At 43.2% G+C, this 18,807-nt stretch overlaps 3 protein-coding genes across 5 annotated transcripts in view; 1 reads left to right on the top strand and 2 right to left on the bottom strand.

The window, feature by feature from the left end:
* The window catches only part of BRWD1 (bromodomain and WD repeat domain containing 1), a 59,424-nt gene extending 55,249 nt beyond the window's left edge, over positions 1–4,175 (bottom strand). For both annotated transcript variants that reach the window (XM_035545992.2, XM_035545991.2), the window contains exons 1-5: positions 3,971–4,175; positions 3,778–3,836; positions 3,520–3,549; positions 3,280–3,339; positions 60–210 (exon numbers count right to left, since the gene is read on the bottom strand). In XM_035545992.2, the coding sequence (XP_035401885.1) occupies positions 60–210; positions 3,280–3,339; positions 3,520–3,549; positions 3,778–3,836; positions 3,971–4,031 (361 nt within the window). In that variant the 5' untranslated portion in view covers positions 4,032–4,175. The remainder of the gene's footprint in view (positions 1–59; positions 211–3,279; positions 3,340–3,519; positions 3,550–3,777; positions 3,837–3,970) is intronic.
* Positions 1–18,807, top strand: part of GET1 (guided entry of tail-anchored proteins factor 1) — a 93,304-nt gene that overhangs the window by 72,141 nt on the left and 2,356 nt on the right. The window contains exons 2-5 of the mRNA XM_035545997.2: positions 13,724–13,844; positions 15,273–15,438; positions 16,880–16,947; positions 17,829–17,943. Of these exons, the coding sequence (XP_035401890.1) occupies positions 13,755–13,844; positions 15,273–15,438; positions 16,880–16,947; positions 17,829–17,943 (439 nt within the window). The 5' untranslated portion in view covers positions 13,724–13,754. The remainder of the gene's footprint in view (positions 1–13,723; positions 13,845–15,272; positions 15,439–16,879; positions 16,948–17,828; positions 17,944–18,807) is intronic.
* HMGN1 (high mobility group nucleosome binding domain 1) lies at positions 7,140–13,666 on the bottom strand. Of its 2 annotated transcripts, none has more exons than XM_050711681.1 (6): positions 13,577–13,666; positions 13,018–13,050; positions 12,898–12,927; positions 12,750–12,800; positions 10,138–10,269; positions 7,140–8,003 (listed from the first exon to the last, which is right to left on the bottom strand). In XM_050711681.1, exons 1-6 carry the CDS (start codon positions 13,649–13,651, stop codon positions 7,956–7,958), a joined length of 369 nt encoding a protein of 122 aa, XP_050567638.1. In that variant the 5' UTR covers positions 13,652–13,666; the 3' UTR covers positions 7,140–7,955. The 2 variants fall into 2 exon arrangements, with proteins under 2 accessions (XP_050567638.1, XP_035401886.1); XM_035545993.2 differs by lacking the exon at positions 13,577–13,666 and adding an exon at positions 13,318–13,547.

The raw sequence follows: 18,807 nt of genomic DNA on the forward strand, positions 1-18,807 counted from the left end.
CTTTACCAGATACTTATGAAAATGTATCATACCCATTTCAAATAATAAACAAACCATACCTTTTGCTGTACGTAACAAGGACTGTCTCCCTGCACCAAGCAAGGAATTCACTCTCGAAATGCTGGGTGGTATCTCTTTATCCAGTATCGGGCCAATACGCTTGCAAATTTGTAATAAATGGTCTGGAGCCACATGTTTGTTGGATAGCACCTGACAGAAATTAAAGTTTTAAACATGTATATGGTACATCCAGAACAGATTAATCTAAAAGTATCAATATTCACATAAATATTTAAACTATGTTTAATATACCCAAATTCAGATGACAAAAAAGCAATTCTGTAAAACTCTCATCTACTGAGCTAAGCAAGTGCTCTTCAGGAATGGGAGAGCTGTAGTAAAAACACCTTCAGTAAAATTACCTACTGCACATCAGTATTTTACTATGGAAAGTCTGCAATATTCATGCATATGGTGTCCATTTCTGTGGTACCCTACAAAGGTCGTCTTTGCCTAACTCACCCAATTATTTTTTTATTAATAAAAATCAGGCACTTGTAACTCAGTATCATGGAAAATTTTGTTGTAATCAAGCATGAGAATTCATGCAACTAGTACTTCAGCACACAGTACTTGTTCAGTAAAGTGCAGTCTAGTAGGTTTGAGTACAATATAGTTTCCTTGAAGAACCAGCACTACACAATATAAGACTGACCTGCTTCCTTAAACCAAGTGGATCAAAACAATCACCTGTTGAGTCAGGGAGATCCCATGTTATTTACATCTAGCAGTCTAAAAAAAAAAAAAATACTTCCCCACGTACACTCAGATGCCTCAGTCAAGAACAGATGTATGGTTTGGGGTTCCCCACCTGCCCCGGAGGTCAGTCAGAAGAACTCCTAAACTAGCGATGAAGTCAATCACAGTAATGCAGAAGTTAAATGCACAGAGTTTATACAGACTTGAGTAAACCAAACCAAGAGGATGATAAATTTAAACTAGTGGCAGGTCTGAATCAGCAGGTACAAACATACCCATGCTCACTGTACTCCGTGAACGGGCCACGTAAGAACCAGCCAGAGCCAGAAGCCGTGCTGCTGCTCCAGCAGCGAGGCAATTCCCTGACATTGAAGAGAGGCAAAGGGCCACAACAACATCGACATGCGGCCTCTTGCCCATGTTGTTGAAAACACAGGCAGAACTAGTTCACGATGCTACTCCCTCAGCCTTGTGACTGAACATAAATGAGAAAAGTCTTGATAAGGCTGATCCCACAATCAGAAGGGCAAGAAAAAAAAAAACTGTGTGCTGCCAAGTAACATCTGCTCAACAAAAAGTTGCCCAAACATAAACAGAGTATTGAGAGCAATATGATTTAAGCCACAACCCAACGTGCTTTAAGAATAAAAATCCAAGTAATGTACAAAGTTTGTGGGGTTATCGGGTGTATTCTTTGGGGAGCGGCTGGTAACACCAGTGAAACAGTTAACATTACTACACAGCCAAACATACTGAAGTAAATCAGCTCAACAAATGGTTACGGCTGATTATGAGAACAAATTTAGTTGGTAAGACTACAAAAATGCACTTTTTCGCCATTTCTTTCTAAATTTTGCCTCTTCAACTTGCACAGAGTAGTACCAGCCAAGAAATTCAGGACAGAACGCTCAGCATAATCTATGTCAAGTATTATAAACCGTTCTGCTTGCACGCCATCATCAGGAGTCACTTACAGAAGCACGCTTACCAAACCTAGCATCTTTTTAAAAGTAGCTTTACTCAGATTTTGGAAAGATGGTTATTTTAAACTCTTGCTCCAGTTCCATGATGAACAAAAAGGAAAAGAAATAATCGTACCACTTGATTGTTAGTTATCTGCAGTCAATGCAAATTCAGAGTGAGACACGCAGGACAAAAGGTTCCCAAAGCCCCTCAAAAGCAGAATCTAAAAGCTTCAGAAGACGAATTTTGAGTATTCTGAAATACAATTATCCTGCATAGGTACTTCTTGTAAATTGTACAGGGAAAAGAGGTAGAAGTGGCACACATTAAAGAATTCATTTGAGAACTTTATATGCATGAACACAGAAAACTCCTTAAGTCCCAGAAGAATCAGGGTCAAAAAACATACAAACAAACAAAAAACAGACAGCCCTTTTAAACTCAATGCTACTTTCATGTCTGCTAAATTCAAGTCAGAGCTTGAAAGTATTCCTGTTTAGCAAGACTTGGCCTTTTAGTGACTTAAAGCATTAATTTAAGACCTCATTTGCTCAACTGACCACACTGACAACTAAAAGAAATGGAATCCAGTTTATCATTTTAAGCAGCAGTTAAATAATTAAGAAAACGTTATAAACAAAATATCATTCTTTCTCTACACAAGCACTACCCGGAAGTGTTCAAGAAGTACACATGAGGGACAACGAGGGGATCTAACTGTAACAATACACAAGCTGACAGGTAAGGGAGAAGTCCATTAACCTGGAATGCCTAACCCGGGTGGGGGTGGGTGGTGAATAAACATTTGTCTAAAGAAAACACGACCAAGAACAATAAACCAGCACAGAACTACAGTGGCCAGGCACCACCAGGCCATCACTTCACAAGGTTCAAACTGCCAAATACATTCTGCAGTTTAAGAAGCAGTAAAACAAAACGCCAAGATAAAAGCAGCTTTCCATTCTGAAACGGGATGGAAGGAAACATTTGGTGCAAACAATATCGGCGGCAGAAGGCATTCAAGTATACGCCATTGAGAGGTCACTTGTATCTTTGTAATGTTTAGAAACATAGCTATGACCAGTGAGTGGCCAGAGAAAGAGCGCACACTCATAGGAACCACAACTGCCAAGCCTTGATTTTTGAACAGCGATTTCATTTCCTAATCTGTTGAAGGGGACCGATGAAGGAAGCCAAGCAGAAAATAAATACCGTCAAATCAAAACGCGCTTGACAAACTTGCTCGTGAAACTCTGAAATGAAACCGTGCTCCAGATTGGCTCCTGCCCGTCTGTAGGCAGCGGCATGTACCAATGCACAACGCCAAGCTCCACCTCTGCTATGTAAACAATATCCTCAATTTAAACCACCACTTGTGTTTTTGTTAGTCTAATGTAAAGACATCAAACGCCTTTTCCAACAGGGACTCCAGTGCCTTAACAGAACAGGAATGAATCTGCAAGTTAAAGCTTTGGGCCTAGCTTTAAAGGTTAAAACGTCTTAACATCAGCATTACCATCCTAATTAAAAGGGTTTTTTAAAGAAAAAAAGTCTCACCAATTCTTCGTAACTTCTGTAATGTTCATTTCCTTCCCAATCCAACCGTTTAGGAAGTAACTAAACAGAGAAGGAAAAAGATAAGTAAGTTAGAAGGGAAGGAGAGAAGAGATCACATCCACAACAATGTGTGTGGAGGGGGGTAAAAAGTTGGGACGTGGGAGCGGAAGAAACTTGAGTGACTTAAGAAGCTTTCTACTACAGCGAGAGGGGTGAGACCGGCGGGGATTCCACACAGACCTGATGCTGCTCCAGCTCCTGCACCAGCACCTGCGGAGACACGGGAAACAGAAGAGGAAAAAAAAAGAGAAAACAAGGCATCAGCGGGGACGGGAGGCCGGGGGCTGGGGCTTGTCAGGCGGCCGCCGAGGGGCCGGGGGATGGGGGTACCGGCCGCTCACACCTCCCCTGCAATCCTCTCCGCAGCAGCCACCGAACGGCCGAGGGCTCCGAGCGAGCGTGTGCGCCCAGGTGAGCGAGCGGCGCCCCGGTACTCACCTCCAGCGCTCTCCTGCAGGGCCCGGTGGTCAGGAACCGAGCTATGAGGAAGTAGAGCTCTGCGGGAGAGACGGGGACAGACAGAGAGACACGGGGTGGGGGGGTGGGGGGGTGAGGCTGAGCGGCGGCGGCGGCAGCGGGAAGATGGCGGCAGGGAGCGGCGCCGGCTCCCGCCGCGCCCCGCCGGCGTTACCTGATTCAATGAGCGGCACAGACGCGCCGCCGGAGCTGGAGGAAGGCGAGGGCTCGGCCATGGCTCTCCTCGCTTCCTTCCCTCCCTCCCTCCTGCGGGCGGCCGGGCTCTGGCGGCGGCAGGCGCGGGCCGGGCCCGGCTCAGCAGAGCCCTGTCAGCGCCCCCTCCCCCCTCCTCTGCTCTCCCCCGCCTCCCTCGCTCGCGCTCCCCCCCCCCGCGCCTAGCGCAGCCTCAGCGCCGCCATCGCCGCCTGCGCCACCCGCCGCCGCCTGCGCCGGGCGGAGGGGAAAAGTAGTCCCCGCTCCCGGTGAGGGTGGTTGGCCGGGAAGGAAGGGGGTCGGCGGGGACGGAGCGCGTCTCCGCGGTGAGACGTGAGGCGGGGGGAGCGGGAGGGGAGAGCGGGACGGCGCGGTGGGGGGGAACGAGAGGGCCGGGCGCGGAAGGATCACGGCCGCGGGTTTGCGCTGGGTTGGGCGGGAGGGGCCGTTCTGTTAGGAGCGGGAGGGGCCACGGCGCGCGCCGGGGCTGTTACGGCCGTTGGGGCGCTGCGCTCGTGCGGCCGGGAGCCGGCGGCCTGTCAGCCCCTCGTCCCCTGAGGGCCGCCCGCACCGCCCTGGGTGTCGCAGCGCAGAGCTGAGGGGTGCTTGGCGCTGGAGGAGGAACGGCGGCAGGGTGCTGCCGCGGGGAGCACGTTCTGGAGATCAAATAACCTCGTGGAAATTGGGTTTGCTCTCTAGACGTTGAAGTGGATGGTTCCCATTATGTGGCGTGTTACGTGCAGATCTTCATTAACCGTCACTCCATTCTTCAGTCACACAAAGCAAACGTACCTGCTGTCGCAACAGGAAGGAATGCTATTTCCAAAGTACAGCCCTGGAAATTGTTGTCAGACCTATTTACGTACCTCCCAGTCCAATTCTCCACACGCAGGACTGAGATCTCGTGCCAACACACACAATTCCTCACTCTCCCAGTAGCTGAAGCATTGGGTTTTGCTGTAACATGCTGACATTTCAAACCATGTGGAGAAGGGCTATAGTAGCTACTGCTTATATCACCTTACTTTTCATGGGGTGTGACTGCCTAGCTTGAAATTTCTTTCAGCTTAAGTGGACTGCTTATGATGACTAACAGTGCTTCTTTGAGAGCTATCATTTTTCTCCCCCTCTTCTCCCAAGTCTACCCCACCAGCAGCTCCCTTCGCAGGTAAAGCTAAGAGAATCGTTTCAGGCCTGAGCTTGTACTGCTCCAAACAGACGTAGGGTTTCCGTGTTCCTGACACAACTACTCTCGTTCCTTTCCTTCTTTCAGTGAGAATTTCTGTCCTGTGAAAGGCAGGCTGCCCCTGATTTACCTGACAGCTGAGTCCTTTCACTTCCACGATAAAATGAGAAATAACTTTGTCCCCGAGAGTAAATATTAGGGAACAATTATGCTTAATATATGTTAGAGACATGTTGGAAGTCAGCAGGATCTCGACATTAGAGATTCAAACCACATGAGAAGTAGGCATTCAATAAGAAGGTAAAAGAGGTTATTTCAGGATACTCACTTGCAAGTTTATTAGTCATTTAACTGTTTTTGACTTGGTAAAAACACAAAGAAAGCAAACAGGCCACATAAGCAGCCATTGCACCCTACTACTAAATTAAACTAACAAATAAGATAATGGAAGGCATTGGAGGTGTTGTAGAAAGAGTGGCATAAACTTAGTTCAAGCCTTTTAAAATACCACAGAATTTGAAGTCAAAGCCAGGTGTGTTCTGCTAGAAACACACCTGTGTCAGGATTGGACCAGCAACACTTTGTGGTCCAGTGTTGGAAGACATCCTCTGTATCAGGTGAGGAAAAACTAATCTTTTCATAAATAGGTAAGAAGTAAAAAGGGTAAAATGCTTTATTACATGAAAGCATATGAGAAATTACTCAGATGAAAGTATTCTTCGAGAAAATAAGTTAGAGGTGAAACTTGGGTATCTTTTTAGAACTATTAGAAGTTGAAGACAGCACCAAAAATGAAGAGGACGCAGATACTGTACTTGCAGGTGTTAAGAGCATAAACATCAAAGTGAAAAAAAGAAGAAACAAAGGCAAAAACGTGTTACTTTTTGATCTTGACTCCTCCCAAGACAAGGTTGACAGCTGACTGGCATCACGCTGATAGGATAAAGCCCTGCTACTACGCACAGCTGCGATAACAGCAAAAATGAAGTATGGCGGGGGGGGGGGAACAATTGCACTCTGGGGGAGCTAAAGTGATACTGTCATAGGTTCTCCCAGTCGTAGGTTTCATTTTTTAAGATAAAGTAACATATACTTTATATGTCCCCTTCTGATGAAAGGCTGTTAATATTTATTTATTTTTTTAATACAGTGAGTGAGAATCAGGACAGTTTTGTACTACATGAATGAGCTCTCAGCATGGTTAGATTTTACTTTTGTTTGAAACCATGCTCTGTCAACTTGCAACCCTATATAGCAGGCACAGCTGCTCACAGCATGGTTAACTTACCTAACAGACCATCAGCATGAGAACAGAAGTCTTCTTGCTCTTCCCTTGCTGCTCCTGCCCGCACTGTTTCCCTGCTTTTCATCTACGGGTTCCACTGCATGACCCCAGCTAGCCAGCCAGGGAAGTTCACAGCCTAGCTTCATTTCCCTCATGAACAGGGAAATCAAAAAAACCATCAGGTGTTTTAAAGTCACAAGTCAACTTTCCCCAAAAGTTGATTGGGGAAATTCCAGTGCAGTTCCAATACATTCCAAAAGAAGTTCCAATACAAAAGTTAACACTCAAGAGGATTGTTTTTACACATCTTCCTCAGAGCACTGTTTCCACACAAGCGCACGTGCCATCTCTTAGATGCCAGACAAGAAGATCCGATGCTGTTTTTTTAAAAGCGAAAGCAGCACCACTACACTTTCAACTTTCCATCTCTAAGTCCACTCAAGACTGCAACTACGGTTTTCTACTTGCTGCTCACTGCCTGCGTTACCACCCATCTCTTGGAAAAGTATGGGTTTTTACCAACGTTAAGAATACAGTTAGGAATCAAAACCAGTAGGTATTTATTTATTCATTGTTTTCCAACAGAAACACAATGTGTTCAATGACTACACCACTTATACTGTGAGTTCTCATAGTCAATGCAGGAGCTACAGAAACATCCTTTCTTAATCAAGATTTATTTGGCTTTTGTTTGGTGATCACAGACACTACAAACAATTTTACAATTGTTTTTATTCACATAGGGTTTTTTAATCTAAAAACTATAGTTTTATTTTTTTTCTAAGCCTATTTCAAATATTTTTCATCTGATCATTGTAGACAAGCTGTCCTTTAAAATAGGATGTGAAGTACCAGCTGCGGTTAAGTCTACCAATCAGAACCTTTTACCTATTCAGCATTTAAAGTAAAAATTTCCAATCTTTCACACCACAATTACAAAGTTGTTGAGAAAAATCAAGCTGTACCTACCAAAAATAACTTTGTCACAGATATACATCACTCAGCAAGAAATCCAACACTAGGGAGCAGTTTATTAGGTAAGCAATTCTACTGATGGTACAACCATAGATAAATAACTACAATGTTAAGACATCCTCAACATATCGTTACGAACTCTGAAGTCCAACCTGTATTATGCGTCATTCAATAGGATAAAAAAATTGTCCCTCACCATCTATGGAACGTGAAGCCTCATCAAGACTTCAAGAAGCCCCCTCCTTTATCAAACATTCCAGTAATTTCTGGTTTCATAGAAAACAGACAACCAGTACATGATTTTACCACTTAAAAAAAAGCATTTACACTTATCTAAATATGTAAAAAAATGGGTTGGGTTGGGATTCTCTCCTTTTTAAAAATGTGTTTTCTACAACTACTAAAAAACTTGCATTTACAAAATAGTTGATAAAAATATTCCTCTGAATTGTACAAGAAGAAAAGTATAAGGACCACCAATCGAAGACTTGGTACCAGATGTTAGTCAGACTTAGCTTCTTTCTCTACTGCTGCATCAGATGCTTGGGTCTGCAAAGGGAGAAAACAAAACACTTTAACGCGAAAAATTTCTAAGCAATGAAGTCTTTTAGTTCATAGCATTCTTAATGTGCAATTAAGTTAACTTGACATACAGAACAACCATGCCTTGTTTCTACACAGCATGCTTTGTAGTCTTAATTAATCGGTGCCATGATCTGCTTACTTCTCTTGGACAACAACCTACTAAAACCAAGCTTTCTTGAAAGGCCTTTTATCTCCTCAGATGCATCAGTATGGATTTCAGAATGTTGATAGTTACTACTCAATATGTGCTGAAAAGGATTTTTTTTTTTAAACAAAGTCTATTTCAATAATTACTGCCTTTATGAAAGAAAGTTTTTTTTTTTTTTAAGTTAAAATCATTGTGTAAAATTGTGCTTAGAAAAAACATTATAGATGCATTTTATGCACCCAAGTGCAGCACTGAACATTTTCAAATCTTAGTACATTTTGAGGCAAGCAAGATTTAGGGACTCAGTACTGCACTGAACTAAACATCACTCTGTAAAAATACACTGAACTTAGCAGAGCTACATCATTTTTAAGTCAAGCTTCTATATATTGTACTTCAGAACAAGTTCATACAAACTTAATTGATTACAACTGTAACCCCATTTGGACTGGAAAACTCACTGCTTTTGCAGCATACTTTAAAAAAAGGAATGTAACATTATTATCAACATAAAAACTATGCTTAATTTAACTATTCCAAGGCTTTGCAGCACCAACAGGAGAAGATGTTATTTAATCACAGTACAACTGAAACAGGAACCCTAACACCAGCTGTCTTCACTGCCACCTGGGGGAAGGCTTTGGAAGGATGAAGTACAGTAGCCATTTTTCCCCATGGGCATCACGCTCTTTTTACCGTAAGAATTCACTGTCTGTCCAGGAGACTGTGAATTAACAACAGCATCACTGATTGTATTGGTTTATAATAGTAGTATCTAATGTCGAACAGGACAGACTGCCTTGTCTAGACTTGGGTATTCTATTAGTTCAGTGATTTTGACTGGGGTGACCAACATAAGATAAACATGAAGATGTGCCCTAAAAATCATCATCCATTCCTTAGGTTTATGTCATCTTTACACCAGAGTATTAAACAGATGAGGAACATCACCAAATTTCGATTTGTTATTACTGACATGCCACATGCACAAATTGAAGGCCTGAATCATGCAATGGTGATAGACAACGAGAGCCACATACAAACTCCAGCCTACCAATGAATAGCTACTTATAGCACTTTTTCAAGAACATCACACCGTAAGCTTGCAAATGAAAAAACATTACTCCAAATGAGTTGTCCTGCATGCTCAAATATCATCCTGTACCTTCCTTGCCCACAAAACCCCATCATCTACCTAAAAAACAAATACACTTTTCCCCTACTTGAAAATACATGTGCACACTGAAAAAAAGAAAATTTAATACACAAACCAGACAGGAAAAATAAATCACATTTAAATTTAAAACAAAGCCTCTGAAGATCTGACCAAACTCAACTGACTAACTGAAGCAAGCAAGGCAGTCAACACTGCAGAAACCTCAGAGTAATTCTAAGCCTACAGAAAAACCTGCTTTATCCAATTGTTAACAGCTGCCATAGGAGGCACTGCTGCTCCCTACAAATCTCATCCTGAATTTAAAAAGACGTGATGCCCATCTTCCAGAAAAGGAGTAGTGTAAAGGATGTTTTAAGTTAAATGATCACTAACTCCAAAAAAAGAACCACGGCCATTTTAGCAAGGTATTACCATCATGACTAATTTGGCACATTCCTCAACAACTACGAGTAGTTCTTGCAACTTTCTCTACCATCCCTGCATCAGCCTTTCCCTTCTTCCGGCTGGCAAAACAGCTTCTTGGTGAAGGACATTACTTTAGTAAAATTCTCACCTTCTTCCATAATTTCAAGGACTGTTACCACACACTGCAACTCTTTTTGGAGCAACTAGAATTTACCTGGCTTATCTACTAGTGTTTTGATAACCTTTATCTTTCTTTGCACAGAAATAGAATCTAGTAAAAGAACTGCATGTGTTTCTGACAGATGTTTAGGTAACTAGTACAGTAAGTTATCCAGCTGTTTTAGAATAAAGAATACAGACAACTTTACCTCATCACTTTTCGTTTCCCCATTTTCTGCAGGCAAGTTGTCCTTTGTCTGTTCCTGGTTTGTCTCTTCAGTCTGTTTTCCTTTAGGCCCCTTTTTCCCCTTTGACTGAGCTTTCTTGTCCTCAGACTTATCCTACAATTAAATCAATTTTCAGTAAGTAAGTTCATATAACCTACAAGGTAAACTTTGAAAACAATTAAACAAAAACAGGATGGACTTGCCAAACAGCAAGAGCTGCTACCAACAACCAGTGAGCTAATACATAGTTGAATTGCCAAAAAAGCCTCTTCCAAACTACATACAGACAATCCCTATTTCGTGTAGTCAGTACAATGAGAGAATCAAATCAGGACAAGATAAACTTCTCCTTTTCTCTTCCATCCCTCAACCCTGAACAGCACGCATTATGACAATGTTAGGCTCACAGAATCTAAAACCACCACATTGTACAGTAAATAAAAGCACTGCTTAGAGTGGTACAAACCCATCTGAAAAAGCCTATCAGAAAGAAAAATGGTAGTACTTAATTCTAGCAGCAAGGCAGAACAATTTGTCATATGTGCTCTAAGTTCTTGTGGCAGAATTAAAAAAAAACAAACCAGCAGTGAAGTCCTTCCACTTTGTGTATCACATCCTCTCTACCTGGCGTCACTGTTGTTAAACAGACTGGAGAAAAGTATTTGCTCAGAGCTATTTTTGTATAAACCTGTAACATATCCTCCCAGATACTCCTTACAGCAACCAAATGCTACAAAGTTTGCCTGTCCCCCAGCTGATCCTCAAAATATTTATGTCAATGAAGATTGACATAGGAGCACTGTTTTTGACATCACCTGTCAAACATTAGCGTCACAATTTAATGACGCTAACAGAAGTCTTCCGTAAATGACAAACTAACACTTTTTCTGGGCAGGTTCAATTCGAGTAAGTGACAAGAGAATGTAATGCATTTATACTTCTAAGCTGAAGACTACTACACTGATCTCCCTTAAGGTGCGTGTAATCTCATTAAAAATACTGCATGCACTCAATGGAAGGATATTCTTCAACTTATGGCCTAATTTATTGTCTCTGACCTAAAATTCACTCTGAGAAAAAGAGAGTTTTCATTTTTGTTCATTCCATGTACCGTAGAAACACGCAGTTCTGATTAGAGACCACTGGGTCAGATGTATTCCATACTTTGTGAGGAACACTTGGAGCAAAAACAACAAAAAAGCATCAGGCTACTGGGCTTACACAACTTTTTACTAGCCGTTTAAATACATTTCCTATTCTATATGAATGCATATGCAAAATATTGTCTTCATCATACAATCTTGCCAAATGATTTTAACTATTGAGCAAAAGTTTTAAGTGTTTTACACAGCTGGACACAAACATGCAGTAAGATATGCACATATACAGAGGGCGCAATGTAAAAAAAAAACAAAAAAACACTGCAGCATCTTCTATCCACTAACTACACTGTCAATGTCCACAGAACTTCAAAAATGCTTTTGTACTGCTTTTAGAAAATGATTTATTAATTTTAAAATCCCCCAGAGCACAGAGATGAATTAAAATACACTGAAGAAAAAAAAAAAACCTCAGTAGAAGTAATAAATGCTCGGACTCAGTATCACAAAACCAGGTAACAATCTCACAACATGCAGACCTCTGTGTTTCAATTTTCAAAATAGCAGTCTCCAACTAGTGGCATCAGCAATTAGATGCACTGCTGAGAAAAACACTTGAAAAAAGACACTGAAAAATTGAAAGCTTTCAGAAACCTTTAGGCTGTAAACTCAGAGAATGGGGGTACACCAATATTCAACCCATTGGAATGAAGGTGTAGTACTGATCAGTTGAGGACTATAGAAGTGAAGACATCAGAAGGCCCAAAAAGCAGAATTCTGTACTAGTGTCTCTGAAACACTATAAGCCATACATTTGACAACAAAGTCAAACCAAACCCCCTTATAATCACAAACGAACACACAAAAATACACCAACATGCCAATAGATACAGAGCCTCTCTATTTCTTTGAGAATAAGATTTTACACCTCAACTGTTGAACTGCTCAGGCTATACTTAAAATTTGGATCATTATACTAAACCACAACACACACACACAGACACGAAGCTTGACTACATGAATAGAAATGTGGATCTTTTTCAACAGCTTGTGTAAGTACTTCAAATAATGTTTTCCTGCTGTAAGACACTGCTTTAATTTGAAAGCATATTCTATCCCCTTCTGTTAGACAGCAACAAAATCCAATTCTGTGCACAGCTGTCACGATCAGCACCAAAATATCACCTAACAACCAACAAAGCAGCGCCTGTGTTTCTTCGCAATACTTGTGATTACTTTGCAATTATTTTGAGTGCTTTACAAGGGCCTAACCAGGCAGGGTGGAACAAAACTCTCTAGTACACCTGCAGGTCCCAGTACAAGCATGCCAAACCTATCCTGTAGCGGAAGGAGCACTCCCACAGGGAACAGGAGAAGATGAATAAAAACGTTCCGACACTGGGCATCCGTGCTGCGAGGCGGGAGGTCCCCAGGCGCCTGCACAGCCAACCGAACCGCCACCTCCCCTCCCTCCCCTCTTCCTCGCTCTCTCACCTTTGCCGCCAGCTTTTTGGGTTTCGGCTCTGCTTTGGCAGGAGCGGGTTTCTGAGGAAACACAACGAGTCAGGGCCCGGCCGCGAGAAGACGTCAGCCCTCCCCTAGCCCCGTCAGGGGCCGCCTCCCACCTTGCACCCCTACTCACAGCAGACAGCCGCGCCGATCGCCTCTTCGGCTACAGGGATAGAAGGACAAAGACCGGCGGCGTCAGGGCCGGCACCGGGACCACCCCCCTTACACCCCGCCCCCCCCCCAAATGACTTACCTCCTCAGCGGCCTCCCCTCCCGCCGCGCTCACCTGCCAACACAAACATCGCGTCAGCCGCGCGGGGGCGGGGCGCAGCGCCACGAGACACCGCCCCCCTCCCCACCCCCCTTCACCTCCTTACCCCCTTACCCCCCCCCCCGCCCCTTCCCGCCGCTGCCTTCGGAGCAGAACCTTCCAGACGCCGCCATTGGGTGCTATTGAGGGGAACGGGCGGGGTCGCTCCGCTCCTCCCTTAGCCGCCTCTCTGCGCCCCGCTGCCCCCTCCCCGGCCCCTTTCTCCCCCCCCCATCGCTTCACCTTTCTCTTCGGCATGGCTCCAGCCGCGGCCCTGCGGCGCCCGCTCCCTCCCTCCCTCGTTCCCTTCCCCGCTGCGCGCCGGGTGCCTCACGGCGAGCCGCTGCGGCCGCCCGCCCGCCAGCCGCGCCGCGCAGGGAAGCCGCCCCCCCCCATCCCAGCAGCGCCAGCGGCGCCGCAACAGGATCCAGCCGGATTGGAGGCGGGGGGGAAGGAAGGAGAAGGGGGGCGCCCCGCTCCCCGCCCTGCCCGCCGGGCTGACCCGGCCCTCCCGCGGGGCGCCCCTCAGCGCCTCCCGTCGTGTGCGCGAGTGTGTGAGGGGAGGGCGGAGCGGCATGCTGATTGGCCGGCGGCCGTCACGTGGCCGCGACAGCCGTTCGCCCCCTCGCGCAGGCGCCGTTGGGGTTTTGGCGGAGGGAGGGGAGGGGTGCGCGCGCGGCATGGCGGAGAGCGGCGCGTGGCTGCTGGTGCTGGGCGCCGTGCTGGGCTGCAGCGCGCTCAAGGTCCTGCTGCCCTCCTGCTCCTCCGCCGTGAGTGACGTCACCGCCCCGCCCCGCCCCGCCGGCCGTTAGCCGCCGGCCGCCATGTCGTTACTGAGGGAGGGCTGGGGAGGGGGCGGCCTGGGAGAGGGGGGAGGGTGGGGAGTCCTGAGGTGTTCCTGTGAGGTGTGGGTGCCGAATAAAGCTGTGTGTGACAAACAAGTGCCCTTCTGCTCGCTCACGTCAATAAATCGGTGTTAGGTGGATCATTGCATGCTGTCGGATAATGGATAAAAGTCCTTTAAAGCATAAATTACTGATGTCCTTTTGGGAATCAACTTGGTGTTACCATCCATGAGTAGTAAAAACCTCAACTTTCTGCAGCGGTTGGTGACAAAGTAATGCTCTCATTGACTGTGCTACTGATAACACAGCTTTTAGGAAAAATGGGTAACTATGTTGAGAAAGCTGGGAGTATTTCCTAAGTAACTGGAGGGGAAGAGATGTTATGTCCCTTGTGTTTCTCTTCCCAAGATAAAAGAGTTCACAAACCAACCTCATGAAATTAAAGTGGAGAAGTTTCTTTTATTTAAAAAAAAAAAAAAGAGAAGATGCTTGATAACATGATGCATAATTGCATTTCTACGCTTCTGCTACTGGAAATTAATTTAAGAAAAAAAAGTAGAAAAGTGTTACAAGAAGGTTGCATTTACATGCATGGGTAAGATGTCGAAATAGCAAGTGCAAATTCATGTTTCTGCTTTTGAGACAGCGGTGAGATGCTGCACTAAAAGGATCACAGCTCCGGTTCAGTCCTTGTGCTTCCAAGAGCCCAGGCTGTAATCTGTAATCGAGAGGAGTGATTCCCAGTTTCTGAGCCTTATGTTATTGATGAGGTCTGAACTGGGCTCCTGTGAATAAAATTTGGCCACGTTAATTAGTTAAGACTCTTGCTGCAGCTCCTGAATCTGGAAATGGGAACAATGAGTGTAAGAGGTATTGATGGAGCTGGGGAGAGTAGCAATGAAAAGGACTGCTTCCCTGGTTCTCCTTCTGCAAGTCTGTGATCCAAGAAGTGCAAGATGAGAATTGCAAGGAGGGAAGACAGCACTTTGGCTCAGGATGCAGGGACAGGGTCCTGCGCAGTTCAAAAGGTTTCAGAAGGCAGCATCACTGAGAGTGGGGAGATGAAGGTAGAAATAGAGACAGAAAAGGCAGTTAACCACAGTTACAAAAGTTGAAAATCGCTGCTTTATGGGAACGGTTTCCTTTGACCCTTTTTGGTTTGTTTCTTAGCTGAGAAAGTATGATTTTTTGACTCTTAGAACATGTTACACTTGTGAAGGTTTTCATATGTATTGGTAAAAGGGTCTTGTTTTATGGGGGTTTTTGAGTATGTAAAAGGGAGATAACGCTTTATACATATTGAAATCAGTAGAATTCTGGATAAATAAGGGGTATTATTTCTTTACTTTTTAGATATCCAGGTTGTTACAAAAGGATGCAGAGCAGGAATCCCAAATGAGAGCTGAAATCCAGAACATGAAGCAAGAACTCTCAACCATTAGTATGATGGATGAGTTTGCTAGATATGCCCGTCTGGAAAGAAAGATCAACAAGATGACTGACAAGCTTAAAACTCATGGTAGAGTGCAATGTTTACTCCCTTTTCTACTTCCTGAAAAAAAGAAACAAAAAAACAAACAAAAAAAGCAATAATTTTACAAGCATGTTTACATTTTTAAGTATATTTCTTTCAGCTCTCCACCTCCCCTTATCCATCTCCAGTGTTTTTCCCCCCCCCCCTTTTTTTTTAACCTTCAGTAGTGCATGGCTCTGTATACATTGGTAAGGGAGTAATTTAAATACAAATTTTTTCTTACAAGGAGTTTTTTCATCTTTCTCGGTAATGCTTATTTCTGAATCATGTTTTGAATACTTTGGCAAAGTCCTTTGCCATTAACAAAAGTAGTGTAGTAAGGCTGCATATCTTCATTGCGAAAGGATGAATTGCTTGGTTAGGGCTGTTTGGTTGCTGTGCTACAAAATTCTGGAGAGAAAGTGTTGATCTGTAAGGTAACCAGACGAGATCTTAGCTGTCATTTTGCAATCCTGTTTGACCAAATGCAGTGGCTTTTATGATAAAGCTGTACTGGTGTGTCTCCACTGGGATGATCCATTATGTGATGGCAGAAAGTGCACGTAAACCTCTTGCACCAGGGCTTTTGTTCTTGTCTTTGTCCAAACTCACTAACTGAACTTAATAAGATAGGAGAATGCTTGCTTTGTCTGCCTCTTCAGTGGAGAATGCCGGGATGTTTATATGCTTCTTGCTGAGGGAAAGGACAGTCTTTACAACTGGCAGTTTTGGATTGTTCTCAGTAGCATTATTCTTTACCAGTAATTTCAATTAAACTAGATTTGAGGAGTATACTTAGCAGCCAACAACATTGTTCAAGAAAACTTCAGGGCACCGTTATGTTTGAAGACGTGCTGTCTTCACTGGGCTTCTCTATGCTGGTCTGGGGTTCTGCCACAGAAGACAAGCAGGCATGAGAATTTTGGATATTGAATCTGGCCAAGACTCATTCAGTGCAGGAATAGTCTTCTTGTGAATGGTCTTTAACTGTGTTCCTGAATGAAATAAGGCAACAAGTGCATCTGCTAAAACCACCATTCTCCCATTTTGTGAAAGGGGAAAACTTATATTATGCTCCATCTAAAGAAGGGTCTTAAATTAGAAAACACAGTGACTACTCTCATTTGGGAGCAGCATTCTTTATTATATGTGACATTTCTCTCTAGGATTTCAGTGTTTTGCAACTTTTCATGGTATCTTTAATAAAAAACTCTTGTGTGATATGGACCTAGCACTTCCTTACTTTCGCTGTACCTATGAGTCATTTTAAGAGATTTTTAAACAGGTATGTGATGTTTAACAGTAACGTGATGGGATGTTTAAACAGGTATGTGATGTTTAACAGTAATGTCCTGATTTGAATACTGTAATATTAACAATTTACTAGTTTTATGTAAGTATAATTTACTATTATACATAATGCAGAGTAATATTTTTTTTTCAACAGTGAAAGCACGAACTGCCCAATTAGCCAAAATAAAGTGGGTTATAAATATTGTATTCTACATCTTACAAGTAAGTAAATATTTTATTATGAATACAAGCTACTTAACTAAATCCTTGGTAGTGTTACAAATCTCTTCTGCATTTACTGGCTGTATGGTTCTGTGTCAGTAGTTCAGGTCTTTGGCATCCCAATGACACAATTCATACCAAACTGAAACAGTTTCTTGGATGTAGAAAGGAGAGATGCTGCTGATATGCTCTGGTAGTTGTGGATGAAAGAAGTTTGGGATTTTCTTGAAGCTCTGTTTTTCCAGTTTTGAGATGACAAAATAGGAGTTTGTCATAGCTCTTTTATCACATTTGTTTTGTTTGTTTCGTTTATATGTAGTGTTAGACACAGGAAAGTTCTGATACGTGTATATGTATATTTTGCTTATGGTTTTGAAAACATAAAATGTGCTTCAGCTGTGGACGCAAATCTCCTTTTACAGCTGCCACACGTTTACGCACAGTGCCTCACCAGATTATCTTTGTAGTTCAGACTTGATGCCAAAGAATTGTCTAATAAGGAGAAGAGTGCTTAACCTGAAAATGTATTTTGGGTAACGTGAAAGCCAGTTGGATTCCTAGCAGACAAGGATTAGGGCTAAAAACAGTCATCAGAATATAACAATTTGTATTACTATTTTTATCTATGCTAGATTTGACCCAAGGTCTCACAAGAAAGCAGTAGTTTTCAGTGTCTGCTACCTCTTAGTATTGTGTGTAAAGTTAAGGTCATACCCAGTTCAAAATGTTTTGAATTTGCTTGAGGACGATATAAAATATCAGAGAAGCTATATTCTTTCATTAGAATTTGAGATTTACTGATTCAAAATAGCGGTGGAGATCTACTTTGATGTTTTGATTGCTTTGATTGTTACCCAAGCTAATACGAATCTCCACTCTAGGCTGCCCTGATGATCTCTCTCATTTGGAAATACTACTCTGAGCCAGTTACAGTGCTTCCAAGCAAATGGCTCGCTCCACTGGAGCGCTTGGTAGCCTTTCCTACTGGGGTGGCAGGTAAGGACATTTTATGGGGTATTTATGGGGTATTTTACAGTGCAAAACATATTTCCCAAGCCCGTATGGATGCCGAGAATGTAATGATACGGAGCACCCATGGACTTAAAACACTGCTTCTGTACATTTCATAATAGCAATGTGGCGAGTTTGAGACATTCTTTGCCATGTGTTCAGCTCGTGTTTAACTCACAATAAAATGGGATATCGGTCTTTTTCATCTCTTCTCAAACAGAGCAGCTTTATCTCAATATGGAATACACCCTTGAGAAGACTTCAGAAGTATGTTTATATTAAGGAATCCACTGAATTAGCAAAACTGGGTTTAAAAATGGGCAAATAGTTCATAGGTCTGGATCACTTACATGCGTTTCTTATAAACTCCAGAGGTTTCATAGCGGTGGGACCCTAGAATGATTGAGGTTTGCTCTCTGGTTGGCACTTTGTCTCCTCTGTTCCAGCCCTTTTTCTCATTGCGTTTTTGTTGCATTTTTACTTAATTAAATCATTCTCTTTTGGTCAGTTTGATGGATTAATGATCAGAAGAATATTATGAATTGTAGATGCTGGTTTCTGAGTGAAACGTATGCTGGCTGTATGCCAACAGGATAAATAGGCAGAATGACAGGACAGTGTAGTAGGGAAATCTACCATGAAGCTAAAATGCTGCTCATGAATCTTCGAATTAGGCTTTTAAGATCCAGCTGCCTTAGAATGAATTCCATATTACGCCGTTGTTGTACCGTCTTTAATAGCTGTCTAAGGAGTCGTTTGTATCCAGCATGCTGGATACTGCACAAGATGAGTCTGCTTCTGTGCAGGGTAGAGGAACAGTCCTTGGAAAATACTTATTTAGATAGCATC

Source organism: Cygnus atratus, chromosome 1 (assembly GCF_013377495.2).
Source record: "Cygnus atratus isolate AKBS03 ecotype Queensland, Australia chromosome 1, CAtr_DNAZoo_HiC_assembly, whole genome shotgun sequence".
Classification (NCBI taxonomy): Eukaryota; Metazoa; Chordata; class Aves; order Anseriformes; family Anatidae; genus Cygnus; species Cygnus atratus.

Excerpts from the sequence above, each read along its gene's own strand:
- HMGN1 (XM_050711681.1), bottom strand. The coding sequence starts at position 13,651 with ATGCCGCTCCGCCCTCCCCTCACACACTCGCGCACACGACGGGAGGCG. Across the intron at positions 12,928-13,017 it reads GAGGGGAGGCCGCTGAGGAG|CCGAAGAGGCGATCGGCGCG; the intron begins GTAAGTCATTTG and ends CTATCCCTGTAG. Across the intron at positions 10,270-12,749 it reads CCAAAAAGCTGGCGGCAAAG|GATAAGTCTGAGGACAAGAA; the intron begins GTGAGAGAGCGA and ends ATTTAATTGTAG.